The sequence below is a fragment of the Saimiri boliviensis genome, chromosome 13 (assembly GCF_048565385.1).
Source record: "Saimiri boliviensis isolate mSaiBol1 chromosome 13, mSaiBol1.pri, whole genome shotgun sequence".
Lineage (NCBI taxonomy): Eukaryota > Metazoa > Chordata > Mammalia > Primates > Cebidae > Saimiri > Saimiri boliviensis.
Genome location: NC_133461.1, coordinates 102,670,095 through 102,684,788, shown reverse-complemented (window position 1 = coordinate 102,684,788; position 14,694 = coordinate 102,670,095). Strand labels below are relative to the sequence as shown.

Below are 14,694 nucleotides of genomic sequence, written 5' to 3'. Positions count from 1 at the left end.
GGGTAGAGGTTCACGTGAGTGAATGTTTTTCTTTTTCTGAATTTTTTGATTTTTTAATAATAAATAAATGTCTTAAAGTTTAAATGCAGCTGATAGTAATGTGGAGTCTACATCTGTATCCATCTTTTCTCCTTCCCTTGCCTCCCGATAAAAGAGATTCTTTCTTCTCAAAGCGAGTCTCCCCCAATGCCACCACCCCAGGTCCCCCCAAGCCTCCTCTTCTGTCCCTCCACCTTCCGATGAGCACGGGCCATTCCTGCCTTGAAAACCCTTGGAGCCAGGCCCTGCTATGTCCACTCTAGGGACACAGCTCCTCCTGAGCTATCTACCCGGCCCCTCTGGCCCTTGCAACCAGGCTTTCTCTGATCCACAAATCCTCAGCGAACTCTGCTGATCAGCAGTCAACGTGGGCGGTCATTTCCTCCCCCTTGGAACTTTCTCCTCTCAATTTCCATGACATTACCACCATCATGGTTCTCTGCCTGTGTCCTTGATCACTCCTCATGGATCCTTTACAAACTCATTTGCTTCCTCTCACTAAGGGTAGAGGTTTCCCAACACGGGCTAAGACCACGAGACATCTCCAGCGGAAAGTGGCAAACAGGCCTTCTCCTGACAAACCCTCCCGGGGATCCCTAACATCAACCACACACAAATGCAAGTCCTTCATGGAGCACTGGAGTCCTTCCTCCCTCAACTGCAGACCGTCTCTCCCCACCACCCCAAACACTCTTCCCCCAGGACCTGATGCCCAGCTTTCCCCAGCGTGCCTTCCCGCCTTCCTGACCCTGTCCAATCTTCCCCACCCTTCAGCTTCTCCCTGAAGCCTTTCTGAACTGTCCAACTTGAAATGCTCCCTTTCTCTCCTGGGATTCCCTCGCATCTCTGTATATGCTGTGCATTTGTTCTTTTGTGTCATCTGCCTGGACGATGTGGTTCCTGCCTCAGCTGTGCACGTCTTGTTTGGGCTGGGAGGGCAGGAAGCACCCTAGCTTGCCTTCTAGCTAGTATGCTTCCTCCCTGAAAGCAGGAACTCCATACCTGTTGCCTGACTGAAAATTGTGGGCTGGGGCAACATCCCAGAATAACCCATTTTTTAGCCTGGGTTCAGGTGGAGGGGAAGGCATCTCATCTGAACCCTGAAGAAGGCGCCTGCAGGTTTCCACCCGGAGACGGTGAGGACCCCGATGGAGATACGGCGAGGAACCCGATGGAGATACGGCCGTGAAGCTCAGAGAGGCGAATCTGGTGCCGTCAGATCTGCCAACTCCCAAGTGTCACATCTTCCAGGCTGCACGAAACTGTTCAGGGAATGGGTGCCGGCAAGAACCAGGAGCCCGTCTCTGGCTGAAACCCAGGACGTATCTCGAAGAACAGCAGCAGAGAAGGAATGTCAGGAAAGGAGCCCCCCACCCCCGAAAACTCCCTCGTTGGGATCTCCCTTAATGCACTTATTACTGTGAGTCCTTTTTTGAGTGACTTGGGCACAAATCCTACGTGTCCTAGTAAAGAGTCAGCTCCTTGAGAGAAGGGGCAGCGTCTGAGATCTTCGTAGTTTCCCTGGTCGTCAGACCTACACAGACGTACAGACTCAGGCACTGGCAGTCCCCCTATCGGTGTCTATTGAATTCGGGCGTCTTTCTGCATCTTTATGGAATGCTTGCGTGAGGTGCTGAAGATACTATGGTACAGTTGAGATATGCACACTGAACAGATGTAGTGGACACCTTTTAAGTGTCAGGCACAGACAGAGACCCCACTGTTGTGAACCTCACAATCTGATGCCATCCTGTGGGATCATCTGGTCTACCTGGATGAGGGAACAGAGCCCAGGAGTACCAGGGACTTCATCCCAGTGATAAAGTTGGCCTGTAACAGGGCTGGGCCTGACCTTGAGACTCAGTGCTACACACACACACACACGCATAGCACTAAATGAAACATAATCAAACAGGGGCAGTGCATGAATTAGAAGCACACCAGCTATGCTGTCCTGTGCCCCAATTCCAACACCCAGAGCAGCTGCCTGTCCCTCACGGAAACCGCCGAGCTCTCCACCAGCCTAGCCTACGTAGACAAAGGCTTTTTCCTGACTCCCAAATGAGCCTCGGGACGCGAATCTTCAGTTAGTAAGTTCACCCCCAGCTAGAGGGTAAGGTGACTGTTTTGGCCAGGCTGGGAGGTGGGGGGATGTCTGAGGGTTTGGGGTCGAACGTGAGCTGCTGGGCTCCCTGTACCCCTCAATCAGGCCGTCTGGTGGCTCTTTTCACCTTTGCCACTCAGCTCCTTTTCTTCTAGCCCCGGCTCCTTCCGGTGCCCCTGGGGAAGGAGATCAGGCTTGCTGGGGCTCCCGGCCTGGCCGCTTCTGCATGGGAAGCCTCTCCTCTCTTCGGATTCCTCCTGGGATTGCATCGCTGTATTTTCTCAGCCCCTCCTCTCCCTACTTCCACCCTTTGCCCGCATGAAGTGGGCACTGCTTTCTGATTCTGCAGGGAGGGGCTGTTCCTCCCACGCCTGAGGAACAGAGGGCTGCCCACTGCCCTGGCCACCACAACCAAGCACAAGTCTCTCGGGGCGAAGAAGAGGCCACGCGGTGGTCCCACTTCCAGCCATCTCACCACTGAGTCACTTCCGCTTCCCACGTGGTACTCAGGCCCAGAGCTCTTGGGCCTCAGGGACCACCCAGGAGGGCAACCGGGCTGGAGAGGGCAGGCGACGTACCAGGACTAGAGCCATGTCTTCTGCTCTCCAATCAGGCTACGCAGTGTGCCAGACTGTGTCGTGGGTGTCTTGGGGGTGGGTCCCTCTCACTGGAGGTGTGGAAACAACCCCACAGGTGGCTGGGAATGGCTTGGACAAGCCAGTGGGAAGCTCCAAGGTGGGCCTGTCATCAAGGGACTGGTGGCACCTGAGTGTCCCCTTAGGGCATGTGAGAGGGGGCCAGGTGCCAGCTTGCATCAAAAGAGGCGGTGGCCTGGGAGGCCCAGTCAGCTGGCCACAGGGCAGAAGGGGCGTCAGGTGGAAACGGCTTGACTGGCAGAGTGGGCCCTGGCACTCGGCCACGGGTGGGCTGGGCAGCCCAACTAGTATGTTTTCTTAATCACCGTCCCCACCATCCCCCATCTCCCATACAACATCACATCACATCACATCACGTCACATCACATCACCGTGTTTGTTTTGAGCAGGGCACAATCCTTTGCCGACAGCTGTAATTCGAAGCTTGGTGTGGCCTTTGGAGGAGCCGGGGAAGGGATCACTGGAAGGGGCCGCCTGCCCTGCTCTGCCGCGCACTTTACTTTTTCCATCTGGGTGAAAGAAATCCAGGTTCTTTACACCCCACAGATCCCAAAAGCCAAATATTTGTTGTCTGCCCTGCCGTTTCCATCTCAGGTAGAGGCGGCGGCTCTTCCCGGCTGCCAGGGAGGGAAGTGCTGGAAGTCAGCCCCCAGCCCAGCAGCCCCTGCCATGTTATGGGAGATCCCTGAGGGGTTTCCGGAGGCTGGAGGAGAAACACACCAGCGCTGCCCGCGGGACCTCTGCCGCGCACACGAAGAGGCCGTGGGATGTGAGGGAAAGGAAGAGAGACGCAGGGCTTGGTTCCCGCATAGGAGCCCCCCGGCACAAGGAGAGCCTGGAACCCTGCAACATGAACGGGTCCTCCTCAGGGATCTCATTCTAAATATTAACTCACACCAGCTCTTTTCCTCTCTATCTCACAGGATTTGGCCCTGTGTTTTCTTTCTTTATTGTTTTTATTGAGACGGAGTCTTGCACTATGGCTCAGGCTGGAGTGCTGTGGTGCCATCTTGGCTCACTGCAACCTCCACCTCCCGGGTTTAAGCGATTCTCCTGCCTCAGCCTCCCAAGTAGCTGGGATTACAGGCACCCACCACCACGCCCTGCTAACTTTTTTGTATTTTTAGTAGAGAGGAGGTTTTACCATGTTGGCCAGGCTGGTCTTGAACTCCTGACCTCGTGATTCACCTGCCCTGGCCTCCTAAAGTGCTGGGATTACGGGCGTGAGCCACCGCACCTGGCCTCTTTTTTAAAATAAGTTTTACTTTTTTAGAGACAGGGTCACACTCTGTTGCCCAGGCTGGAATGCAATAGTGCAGTCATGGCTCCTTACACTTCAAAATCCCAGGCTCCAGAGATCCTCCCTCCTCAGGCTCTGGAGTAGCTGAAATTACAGATATCTGCCACCACACCTGGCTGCTTCTCTTACCATGCTTGTCTAGAATTGGGGTGGAGCCACTCTGAGAATGTGCAACATCTTACCACCATCAGCAAGGTCCAGGGTGGCATGGCCCCGTGTAAGATGCGGTCCAAGACCTTCCAGAAGCTTTTGGTAATGGCCTGCCCTGGGCCTGCTGACTGCGGAGGATTCAGCTACGAAGCTGCTGTGGTGAGGCGCGGGACTCGGGGTGAGGCTCCCCTCACTGCCTGCCAGGGGCTCCCTAGGGCTGATTATAACTTGCTTGGCTCATCCTGGACAGTCCAGGACTTGGGGAGGCGACTAGCTGCGATTCGTAACAACTCACTTCCCCTGTCCAAGGGACCAGCTACATAATTTGTGGGGCCCAGTGTAAAATCAAAGTGTATGTGTTTGTGTGTTGGTGGGAGGGGGTGACTTGTTAAAAAATAAGAACTTCAGGCCGTATGGCAGCTCACAGCTGCAATCCCAGCACTTTAGGAGGCTGAGGTGGGAGGATCGTTTGAGGCCAGCAGTTCTAGGCCAACCTGGGCAACATCGTAAGATCCCATCTCTACCAAAAAAAAAAGAAAAGAAAAGAAAAAAAAAAATCCAAGAGTGGTGGTGCACACCTGTAGTCCCAGCTACATGAGAGGCTAAGGTGGGAATGTCGCTTGAGCCCAGAAGTTCGAGGCTGCAGTGAGCTATGCTCATACCAGTACACTCCAGCCTGGGCAACCAAGTGAGTCCTTGCCTCTAAAATAAAATAAAATACATTTTAAAAAAGTTCAAGATAGCACCAGCACAGCATTAAACCAAGTGTGGGACCTTGTAGGAGGGTACTGGTTGCAGACCCATGAATCCAGCCGTACCTGCTTGGGCCTCAGTTTCCCTAAGTATGCAATGTGGAGGCAGCATCTGGTCAGGAGTTTGTTGGTGGAGCCCTTTCTTCCAATAAACCCTCAGATCATTCTATATGTAAGAGACAAACAGAGCTGCTCTGGTTGAAGCAGACTGAGAGCTCTAGCCCCACCTCTTCCACCTCTATACCTGCCAGTGGCACCTGAGAGTGTGAGTGAGAGCCCTGTAGATGATCCCAAAGGCCCTTTTCAGTTTCTGCTTTCTGCAGTGGATGAGGTGGTGAGGCCCTCACTGCTAGAACACAAGCATCTGCTGCGGGTGTTATGCCATCCCAAGAACCGGCTGCAAGGGCTACCCTGGTGCTGGCTAACTCCTGGGGTGAGCTCAGGCCTGGCCCACGGGGCTTCCCCAGCGGCTTCCTCCCAAGGAGGTCAGAGGGTGGGTCAGGCAGGGTTCAGCGGTTGGGAAGGGCAGAGCCTGGGCTGAGAGGCTCTGACACCGCAGGTCTCTTTTGGGGAAGGGCTGGAGGTCCTGGGGGAGAATCCTAGGCCCGGCCCGGGTTAGAAGGCTCGGTGGGGGCTGCAGGGGCCTCTCTGATGGGTCCGCAGGGTCGAAATTTGCTGAAAAGTTGTCTGGTGACACCTTTCTGCGTCTACTGGTTAAAGGGATCAGAAACTTCTCTGGACTTTTATCTGTGAAGTTAGAGCAACTGCCGATGAGAACAGGACTGCATGGGGCGTGTGTGAATATCCCTTCTCCCTCTCCTCCTCTTTGCTTGCCCCCGGTCTTCAGGGCTCCGTCCCGTCTCACAGGTTGCCCCAGAAGGCAGGGGCAAACCCAGAGGCGTCCTGCCCTCCTCCCAGTCCCGCCTGCCGGAAGGGCGCCCCCCAGGCCCTGGGTGGAGCGGAGGTGCGGGCGGGCCCCCTGGGAGCTACCCCCCACCGGCCGCGCTTACCTTTCATGGCTCCTTCCTCCGGGGCCTCGGGAGCGCCCCGCTGCAGGCGGCTGGAGCTGCGGTGGAGCCGGGCGGCCGGCGGGTCCTCCAGGGCGCGTATCGCCGTCCTACGCGCCGCCCGCGGCCGTGAGGCTCCTGCCCGGACTCATGCTCCGGCGCGCGGACTGCGAAGGCGGCGGTCGGAGGGGAGGGTCCCGCGGGGTCGCAGCCTGGGGACGCCCCGCCGGGCGCCTAGCGCCGCGCCCCACCGCCCAGAGCGCGCATCCCGCCGCCGCCCGCGCGTCCCGCCGGGGTCCCGCGAGGTCTGCCGCCGCCCCTCGCCCCGCGCGCCCTCCCTCCGTCCCTCCCACCAGCTCCTCTCCCTCTCCCTCCTTCTCTCCCTCGCTCGCAAGCCTCCCTCCCTCCTCGTCACTTCTTGGGCCCCGGCCCAGATCAACTTCCTTGGTATTTTCAAAACTGCCGCGGCCGGCCTCTTTGTGCCGCCGCCGGGTCCCCGCGCCCCGCCCGCCACGCCCGCCACGCCCGCGCGTTCCCGCAGCCCCAGAGCCGGGCCTCGAACCCGGAACCCGCCGCGTCCTCCAAGTCCGCGCTGCGGCTACAATCAGGGACGCACCTGGAGAGCTCTTTGATCTTAGTCGATTTCACTATCGGGAGCGCCACGTGGCTGGGGCAGGGGCGGGGAGCCCAGATTTCAGCCCTGCACGTTTTTCTCACCCATCTATGGGGTCGCGGGCCTGGGAGAAGGACGCCCGGGACCCCACATTTTAGTGCTGAAAGTCCCGTGTCCCGGGTACATGTGAAAGGTTGGCCACCCCTGTGAGCACCCTGGCGCTGCCCCTGCCGAGCTGAGCGACTTGGGGGATACAGTTCACATCTACAAGCTTCTGCTTTCTACATGGGAGAACTGGGTCTGGAGTGCACCACATTCTGTGACTGATTGATTGAATGATTGATTGATTTGGGACAGAGTCTCACTCTGTCGCCAGGCTGGAGTGCACGGTCTCGGCTCACTGCAACCTCTGCCTCCTCGGTTCAAGCGATCCGCCGATTTATTTATTTTTATTTTTTGGAGGCTCTAGCCACCCAGGCTGGAGTGCAGTGGCGTGATCTTGGCTCACTGCAACCTCCGCCTCCCAGGTTCAAGCAATTCTCCTGCCTCAGTCTCCCGAGTAGCTGGGATTACAGGAACGCGCCACTGCACCCAGCTAGTATTTTTTGTGTTTTTAGTAGAGACTGAAAACTTTGGCCAGGTTGGTCTGGAACTCCTGACCTCAGGTGGTCCACCCAACTCAGCCTACAAAAGTGCTGGGATTACAGGGCTGAGCCACTGCACCCAGCCATCATATTCTGTGATTTTCTTGGTGGAGGGGCCTCTGGGGTAAACAGTGACTCCCAAGGGAAGTGACTGCAGGTAGGGAGTTGAGACTCTGGTCAGAGCACCCCTCCAGATCCTCACCTGTCATTTTTTATTGATTATTTTATTTCATTGAGCAAACACTGACTGGGCTCCTAGGTCTGCTCTGCCCACCCCCAACCCACACCTGCAGGAAATCAATCAGGTGAAACTGATTTTAGAAAAGAGAAAAGACTTATTGGCAAGGGCACTGAGGAGGAGGTGGGAGAACAGCTCTTAAATCCACCTCCCAGAAGACAAGGCTTGAGGATATTTATGGGTTAGGCAAGTGGAGTGGTCTAAGCCCTGGGGAGAGGCGATTGGCAGTGGGGACAAACGAAGAAACAGGTTCATTCCGCGCCAGTGTAGTCTGAGCTCATGGTATTTCATAGGACATATATACAGGAAACGGCAGTGTTAGTATGATCCAAGGGTCAAGTTTTTTGGTTCTCCAACGTCAAAAGGCCACCTCCTGGGGCACTTGCCCAGTTGAAGGGTCAGTGGTCTGACTGGTTTGAGATGGACAGGGGCTGGTCCAAATTCCTAAACAACAATTGAAGAAACCTATAATGGTGACCTATGAATGCTACCTATAAAGTAGCCAGTGCAGGTGAAGTTTCAGTGTTCAGTAGTGTGACCTTCAGCTTCAGGGAAAAGGGAAACACGACAAAAACCACCAAAAAACAAAAAGCAAGCGGCCAAAAGCAAACAGCGTAGCCGGACCACACCAAATCGGTCTCACTATGAGGAACCAGGCCCTGCCCCAAGCTCCGAGAGTGTTAGGAGCATGTTGCACGGCCAGTCTGGTGAGGAAAGCCAGCAATTAACCAAGCAGCAGTGCAGAGGTGGGATGAATGTTATGAGAAGAAAGTGCAGGAAGAAACGGGACCACAAAGTGACACAGGCCAGCCTGGTTTTCTGAGGCCACAGTCGGCACCATCTCCCCATTTCCAAACCTACATGCCCACCCCATTTAATGCTGGAGTGACGTAGGTGAGACCCAAGGGGAAGAGGAAATTTCTCCCAAACTTGGAGCAAAGAAGGGGACAAGGACAGCCAACCCTGTCTGCAGATCCCAGCGAATCAGCATGTGTGATGCTGTGTTCTCTCTAATCTCCACTTTGCCATGGCAAGTTTACAGTTTGCAAAGTCTCTTCTCACCACGATCTCAGCAGAACCTCACAACCACCTTGAGGGCGGGAACCAAGGGACTGTGCTGCCCATTTTACAGATGAGGAGAGTGAGGCTTAGAGAGGGCATTGCCTGCCTGGTGACAGTTATGTGCTCCTGTCACCTGTATCTGGATTCCGAGTTTCCTGTATGAGCTGAGTCTCCCAGGACTAGGGCGGGGATCAGGAGAGCTGTTTTATAAACACAAGGGAGATAATCACCTTGGAGGTTACCTGCACGCTAACTGGTTTACCTCGGAGGTTACCTGCACGCTAACTGGTTTACCTCGGAGGTTACCTGCACGCTAACTGGTTTACCTCGGAGGTTACCTGCACGCTAACTGGTTTACCTCGGAGGTTACCTGCACGCTAACTGGTTTACCTCGGAGGTTACCTGCACGCTAACTGGTTTACCTCGGAGGTTACCTGCACGCTAACTGGTTTACCTCGGAGGTTACCTGCACGCTAACTGGTTTACCTCGGAGGTTACCTGCACGCTAACTGGTTTACCTCGGAGGTTACCTGCACGCTAACTGGTTTACCTCGGAGGTTACCTGCACGCTAACTGGTTTACCTCGGAGGTTACCTGCACGCTAACTGGTTTACCTCGGAGGTTACCTGCACGCTAACTGGTTTACCTCGGAGGTTACCTGCACGCTAACTCATTTACCTCGGAGGTTACCTGCACGCTAACTTATTTAATCCTCGTGTCTGCTCTACGGGGTAAGCAGCATTATTGTCCTCATCTTTCAGATGAGGAAACTGAGGTATGGAGAGGGTAAATAATGAGCTTAGCACCACCGAGCTAGCAAGTGGGGGTCTTGGGCTATGAACCTAGGCCAATGCCTGTGCGCTAAGACACGGTCCACCACACTGCTTCTCGTAAAGGGTGCTCAAATATTTGTTGACAGAAAGTACAAAAAGTGCGGGAATGTAAAGTAGTACAGCCATAATGGAAAACAGTATGGAGGTTCCTCAAAAAACTGAAACTAGAACTACCGGATGATCCAGCAACCGCTGCTGGGTATATATCCAAATGGTAGAAAGGACATCAGTACATCTGAGAGATGCCTGCACTGCCATGTTTACTGTGGCACTATTCAGAACGGCCAAGATATCGAATCCACCCAAGATCAGCAGATAAATGAATAAAGAAAATACGGCACAATGGAACACTATTCAGCCATAAAATAAAGAAGGAAACCCTGTCATCTGCAACAATATGGATGGAACTGGAGGTCATTATGTGAAGTGAAATTAGCCAGGTACAGAAAGACAAATACTGCATGATTTCATTCACACGAGGAAGCTACGAAGATGGACCTGATGGCGGTAGAGCGTGGAATGATTACCAGGGGCTGGGAAGGAAGGCAATGGGGAGAGGAAGAAAAGTTGGTTAATGGATACAGAAATACAGCTAAATAGAAGGAGCAAGTATTCGATACTACAGTAGGGAAATTAGAGTTAACAACAATTAATTGTGTATTTCAAACATAGCCGAAAGAGAAAAATTGGAGTCTTCCCAAAATAAAGAAAAGGTAAATGTTTGGGGTGATGGATGTCCCAGTTACCCTGGTTTGGCCATTACACATTGCATACACGCATCCAACTATCACATGTATCCCCAAAATATGTACAAGTATGACACATCCAAAAGAAAAAAAGAAATAAGATTAGAGCTTACATCATTAAGGAAAAGAAGTAGCAAAAAATGACCCTCGTTTTTACCCAGCTTTCTTTAGTTGGCAGGAAAAAATGGCCTAGCCCCTGCCCTTGTGCTGTTAAAGGATGCGGGCATCCTGGGCTGTTGCTATGATAACACAAATGCATCAGCAAAAAGATGGTTGCAGATGGGCCCCGAGTGAGCAGAGGTGGTACCCAGCCCTGAAGAGGTACTGCGGATGAATCCCCGTTCCAAAAGGACTCTGAGGAAAGAAGCCCCACCTTATGAGTGGTAGGACGGAGCAGAAGAGTTGGTGAGGAGCAGAGGTCATAGTTCAGAGCCAAGAAAGCAGAAAGAGAAAGGTAAAGAAGAAGTCAGTCCTCGTCTCAGATAAGAAAAGAAGAGGTAGCATTTCCTAGAGGTGACCCTAGGCTTAGGGAGAAGATTTCAGCTGCAATTCAGGCAATTTCCATCAACAACCAGAGGGCTGGACCAGGGTCATCTGGAGTGACTCCCCCTGAGAGACTGGATTACGGCCATTGGGATGTGGTGTAAGCTGGGCCAGGTGGCACCAGCTGGGGTGGGTTGGGGAAGGGGGAAACTGCTGAATCTTGTTTTTAACTTGAGATGAGCGGGGGTGGCTGATGGCTGCACAGAAGCCCTATCACTGTTGAAAGTGAAAGGAAATAGCTAAAGAGGAGAGGCCATTAGAGAAGGAAGAATGGAGTGACTGATGGCACAACATTTCCTGCATTCATGACGGTGGAAAGTCCATGTCAGCGTTCGCGAGCAGTGTCTCATTTGCTCGGAATAACTGGCTCACCCCAGCCCTGCCTGAAAGCTGCAGTGGGTTTCCCTTTCTTTTTTCCAATTTAGTCAAAAGCCACCCCTCTTTCTCCTAAAGCTCACTTCCTCCACCTGTGCCTCTGATGCTTGACTCCTCTCCAGTAAATGAGTTAAGCAGGATTTCCACTTTTCTTTCTACCTCTTTCCTTGCTCTAATTAACTCTCCTTAGAATGCTCAGGGAAATTGATCTCTTCCTCGTAGTTGGTAAATATAATAGCCTTTTCAAAAATCTGCAACTTCTTCAACCATTTTGCAGCATTTAACACCATTAGTCCGGGTTCTCCAAAGTAACAGAACCAATAGGACATATGTGTATAGATATGTATGCATCTCTCTATATATCTATATCCATCCACATAGGTGCATAGAGAAAAATTATGTAGATAAGGATAGAAATAAATATTTTCAGAAATTGGCTCATGCAATTATGGAGGCTGCCAAGTCCAAAATTTGCAAGGCAGGCTGGAGACCCAGGAACAGGTGATGTTGCCATTCAAGTTTAATGGCAGTCTGGAAGCAGGATTCTCTCTTTCTCAGGGGACCACATCTTTTTTCTCTTAAGGCCCTCAACTGATTGGATGAGACACCACATTATGGAAGGTAATTCGCTTTACTCAAAGTTTGCTAATGTAAATGTTAATCTCATCTAAAAAATTTCCTTCATCTTAGAAACATCTAGAAGAGTGTTTGACCAAATATCTGAGGACTGTGGCCTAAGTTGACACATAAAATTACCCATCACAAACTCCATGGACAGCCTCTTCTTGACTGCCTTCTCTGGCTTATCTGATCCTACATACTTCTGGTCCTCCTTCTAAACTTTGACTTCTGTTTTGCTGTTAGCTTCTATTGGTATATTTTCTAAATACACACATTCCCTATCCTTATGTTAGTCAGTGTAAGTAACAATCTCTGCTATAGCAACCATCCCCATACCCCATTATCTTAATACAATGAAAGCTTATTCCTCACTCATATTGCAATCCAATATGGGTTGGGCAGTTCTCTTCCAAATAGTGACTCTGGGACCCAGGGTTCTTCCATCTTGTAATACCATTATCTATAACGTATGGCTCCTAAGTGTGGGGGATCAGTCAGAGTGGTAGAAAGACCATAGGGAAAGAGGCAAACCTCCTGAGAGGTGGGAAGGTTCTGCAGAGCCCCACGGGAGAATAGCTGAAGGCAGCTGTTCTATAACCCTCAGGCAGGGGGCAAGGAGTAGGTACAAGGGAGTGTGGGGGAATTTATCTAACAGGCTCGTTTACTTATGTTGACCAGGAACTGACCATTGATCATCTGTGTGCCTGACGTTCCCTGAGAGGGGAATGATAAATGTTAAATGTTAATTACCTGCAGGTTGTGTTGGCTCCAGTTGTCAGTATTGTGCCTGCACTGAATAAAAGAAAGCAGCTCCAGCTCCTCGGGGCTGCTCTCTGGCCATTAGAGCCAGGCAGTCACCCAGCTGCTCTTACACTGCATACCTGTGTCTGAATACTCGTTTCATCCAACAGCCAGGGTCTCCTTTCTTTTGTTGCTTCCTCCCAGAACTTCCCCTATGATACCTCTCATGTCTATGGATTCTTGCCTCACTGTACATTTACCGATACTGGAACTTTTGAGTATGATAACAACCAAGAGGTGTATGGCAATACCACTCTTAAACCATTGGCTGATGCTATATAACATGGCCTCTTCTAGCCTGACGAATCTTCAAAGGGGGCTTAATAGGATCAAATTAATACTTAGAAACCTTAGGTATTAATCCAGTTCATTAATTAGGTTTGTGAACCTTATTTCATAAACTCTGTAAAGATATAGTTCTGAGAAAAGTAGTTTAATTACAAAGGATGTTTCAGAGCTCAGACAAATCTTCCAGCTTAATATAATAACATCTTAGCAAACAAAGTTTCTTCATCTCAATCAATTATAAATTCAGCAAGAAAGCAGCTGACTTCATTTGGGGCTAGACATAGATGAAAAAAGAAGGAGGCCTGAGGGTCTGTGGGAAGGGGAAGCTTCTTTTAGTTGAATGATCCACTGGACAATGAAAAGGGATTCCCTGCGGAAGTCCTATAATCTTAGGTTACTGCAAATAGGACTGGAAATATCCCTGTCATCAGGTGTTGAGGAATTAGACATATAAAAATAGAAGGATCAGAGCCGGAGGGATGGGACTGTTTTGGGGAAAGTATTCTCCCAGGCATTTGGTATACAGAAATTTCCTTATGGGAGGCCTGCAACAGGTTGGGCTTTTAACATGATAAGAAGGGTACTCATGGACATTTCTACCCATGTCCTGGAGGGTTTGTTTCTCACTCAAAACTGGAAGAAAATTCAGAACAATCTTGACAGAGGGCTATAGTACGCTGATAAGATAAAATTCAAGAAAGATAAATTAAAACCCCACATTTAGTGTCACATCATTTTCACTAGTAAAAGATGAAGCTTAGTCATTCCGAGAAAAAAGATCTAGCTGATATTTGGCCATGCATGGCTTTTGTCCATTTATTAAATGAATATATTTTGATTGTATAGCCAGGTGCTATGGACCAGGGATATGTTTCCTATCCTCATGGATATTATAGCTTTGATATGAATCAAAAATAAACAGGATCTTAGATTGCACTAATGGAAAAGTTAATTCAGGTAACTTAATAAGCATTTATTAAGCATCGACTGCATGCCAAACTGTGTCTTAAAGAATGGGGGCTGCTACAGTTTGAATATGTGTCCCCTCAACTCACATTGAAACTTAATCCTCAATGTGGTAGTACTGAGAGGTGGGACTTTTGCCAGGTGACTGGGTCACGAGGTCTCTGCCCTCATAAGCAGCTTAATCCATTCATGGATTAGTAGGGTAATGGATGAATGAGCTATCATGGGAGTGGGACTGATGGCTTTATAAGAAGAGTAAGAGAGAACTGAGCTGGCCGTCTCAGCTCCTTCACCAAGGGATTACCTGCACTGCCTTGGGACTCTGCAGAGAGTCCCCACCAGCAAGAAAGTCCTCACCAGATGCAGCCCCTCAACCTTGGACTTCTTAACCTCCATAATTTTAAGAAATAAATTCTTGTTCTTTATATATTACCCAGTTTTTGATATTCTGTTATAAGCAACAAAAAACAAACTAAGACAGGAGCTGAATGCTGAATGACAGAAAAAGATGTGAACAATCATCTGATAAATTTGAGTATAATATGCTTAGTCAGGATTTCTGTAATTTTTCCATTGCCATAATGATAGAAAAGAAGTAGCAAAAATATCTTTGATGACTTTCATTTTATTTTAAAAACCTATATAAAAGTTGCATGCCATGCCATAATGAAAAAAAATCTATATTTTAATATTTAATAATAATGGTTTTACTAAATGAAGGGTAGCTGATATTTTAAAATTATATTAAGATGCATTTACAAATAAAAATAATAGTTTAAATTAACTCTAGACATATGTTATCATCCTATGCAGGAAGAAAGAATAGAAACATGAATTCCTCCAAAACTAATATGTAAATTTAATGCAATTATAATTACAATGCCATGGGGTTTTTTTTTTTCTTTTAATTATTTTTTTTTGTTTTAGAGACAGAGTCACCCTCTGTTGCCTAGGCT

The 14,694-nt window shown here is 50.2% G+C and overlaps 1 protein-coding gene across 1 annotated transcript in view; it reads right to left on the bottom strand.

The window, feature by feature from the left end:
• Nucleotides 1-6,363, bottom strand: part of SCARA3 (scavenger receptor class A member 3) — a 37,903-nt gene extending 31,540 nt beyond the window's left edge. Inside the window, exon 1 of the mRNA XM_039460999.2 lies at nucleotides 6,012-6,363. Coding sequence (XP_039316933.1) covers nucleotides 6,012-6,018 — 7 coding nt within the window. The 5' untranslated portion in view covers nucleotides 6,019-6,363. The remainder of the gene's footprint in view (nucleotides 1-6,011) is intronic.
• Nucleotides 6,364-14,694: the final 8,331 nt, after the last annotated feature.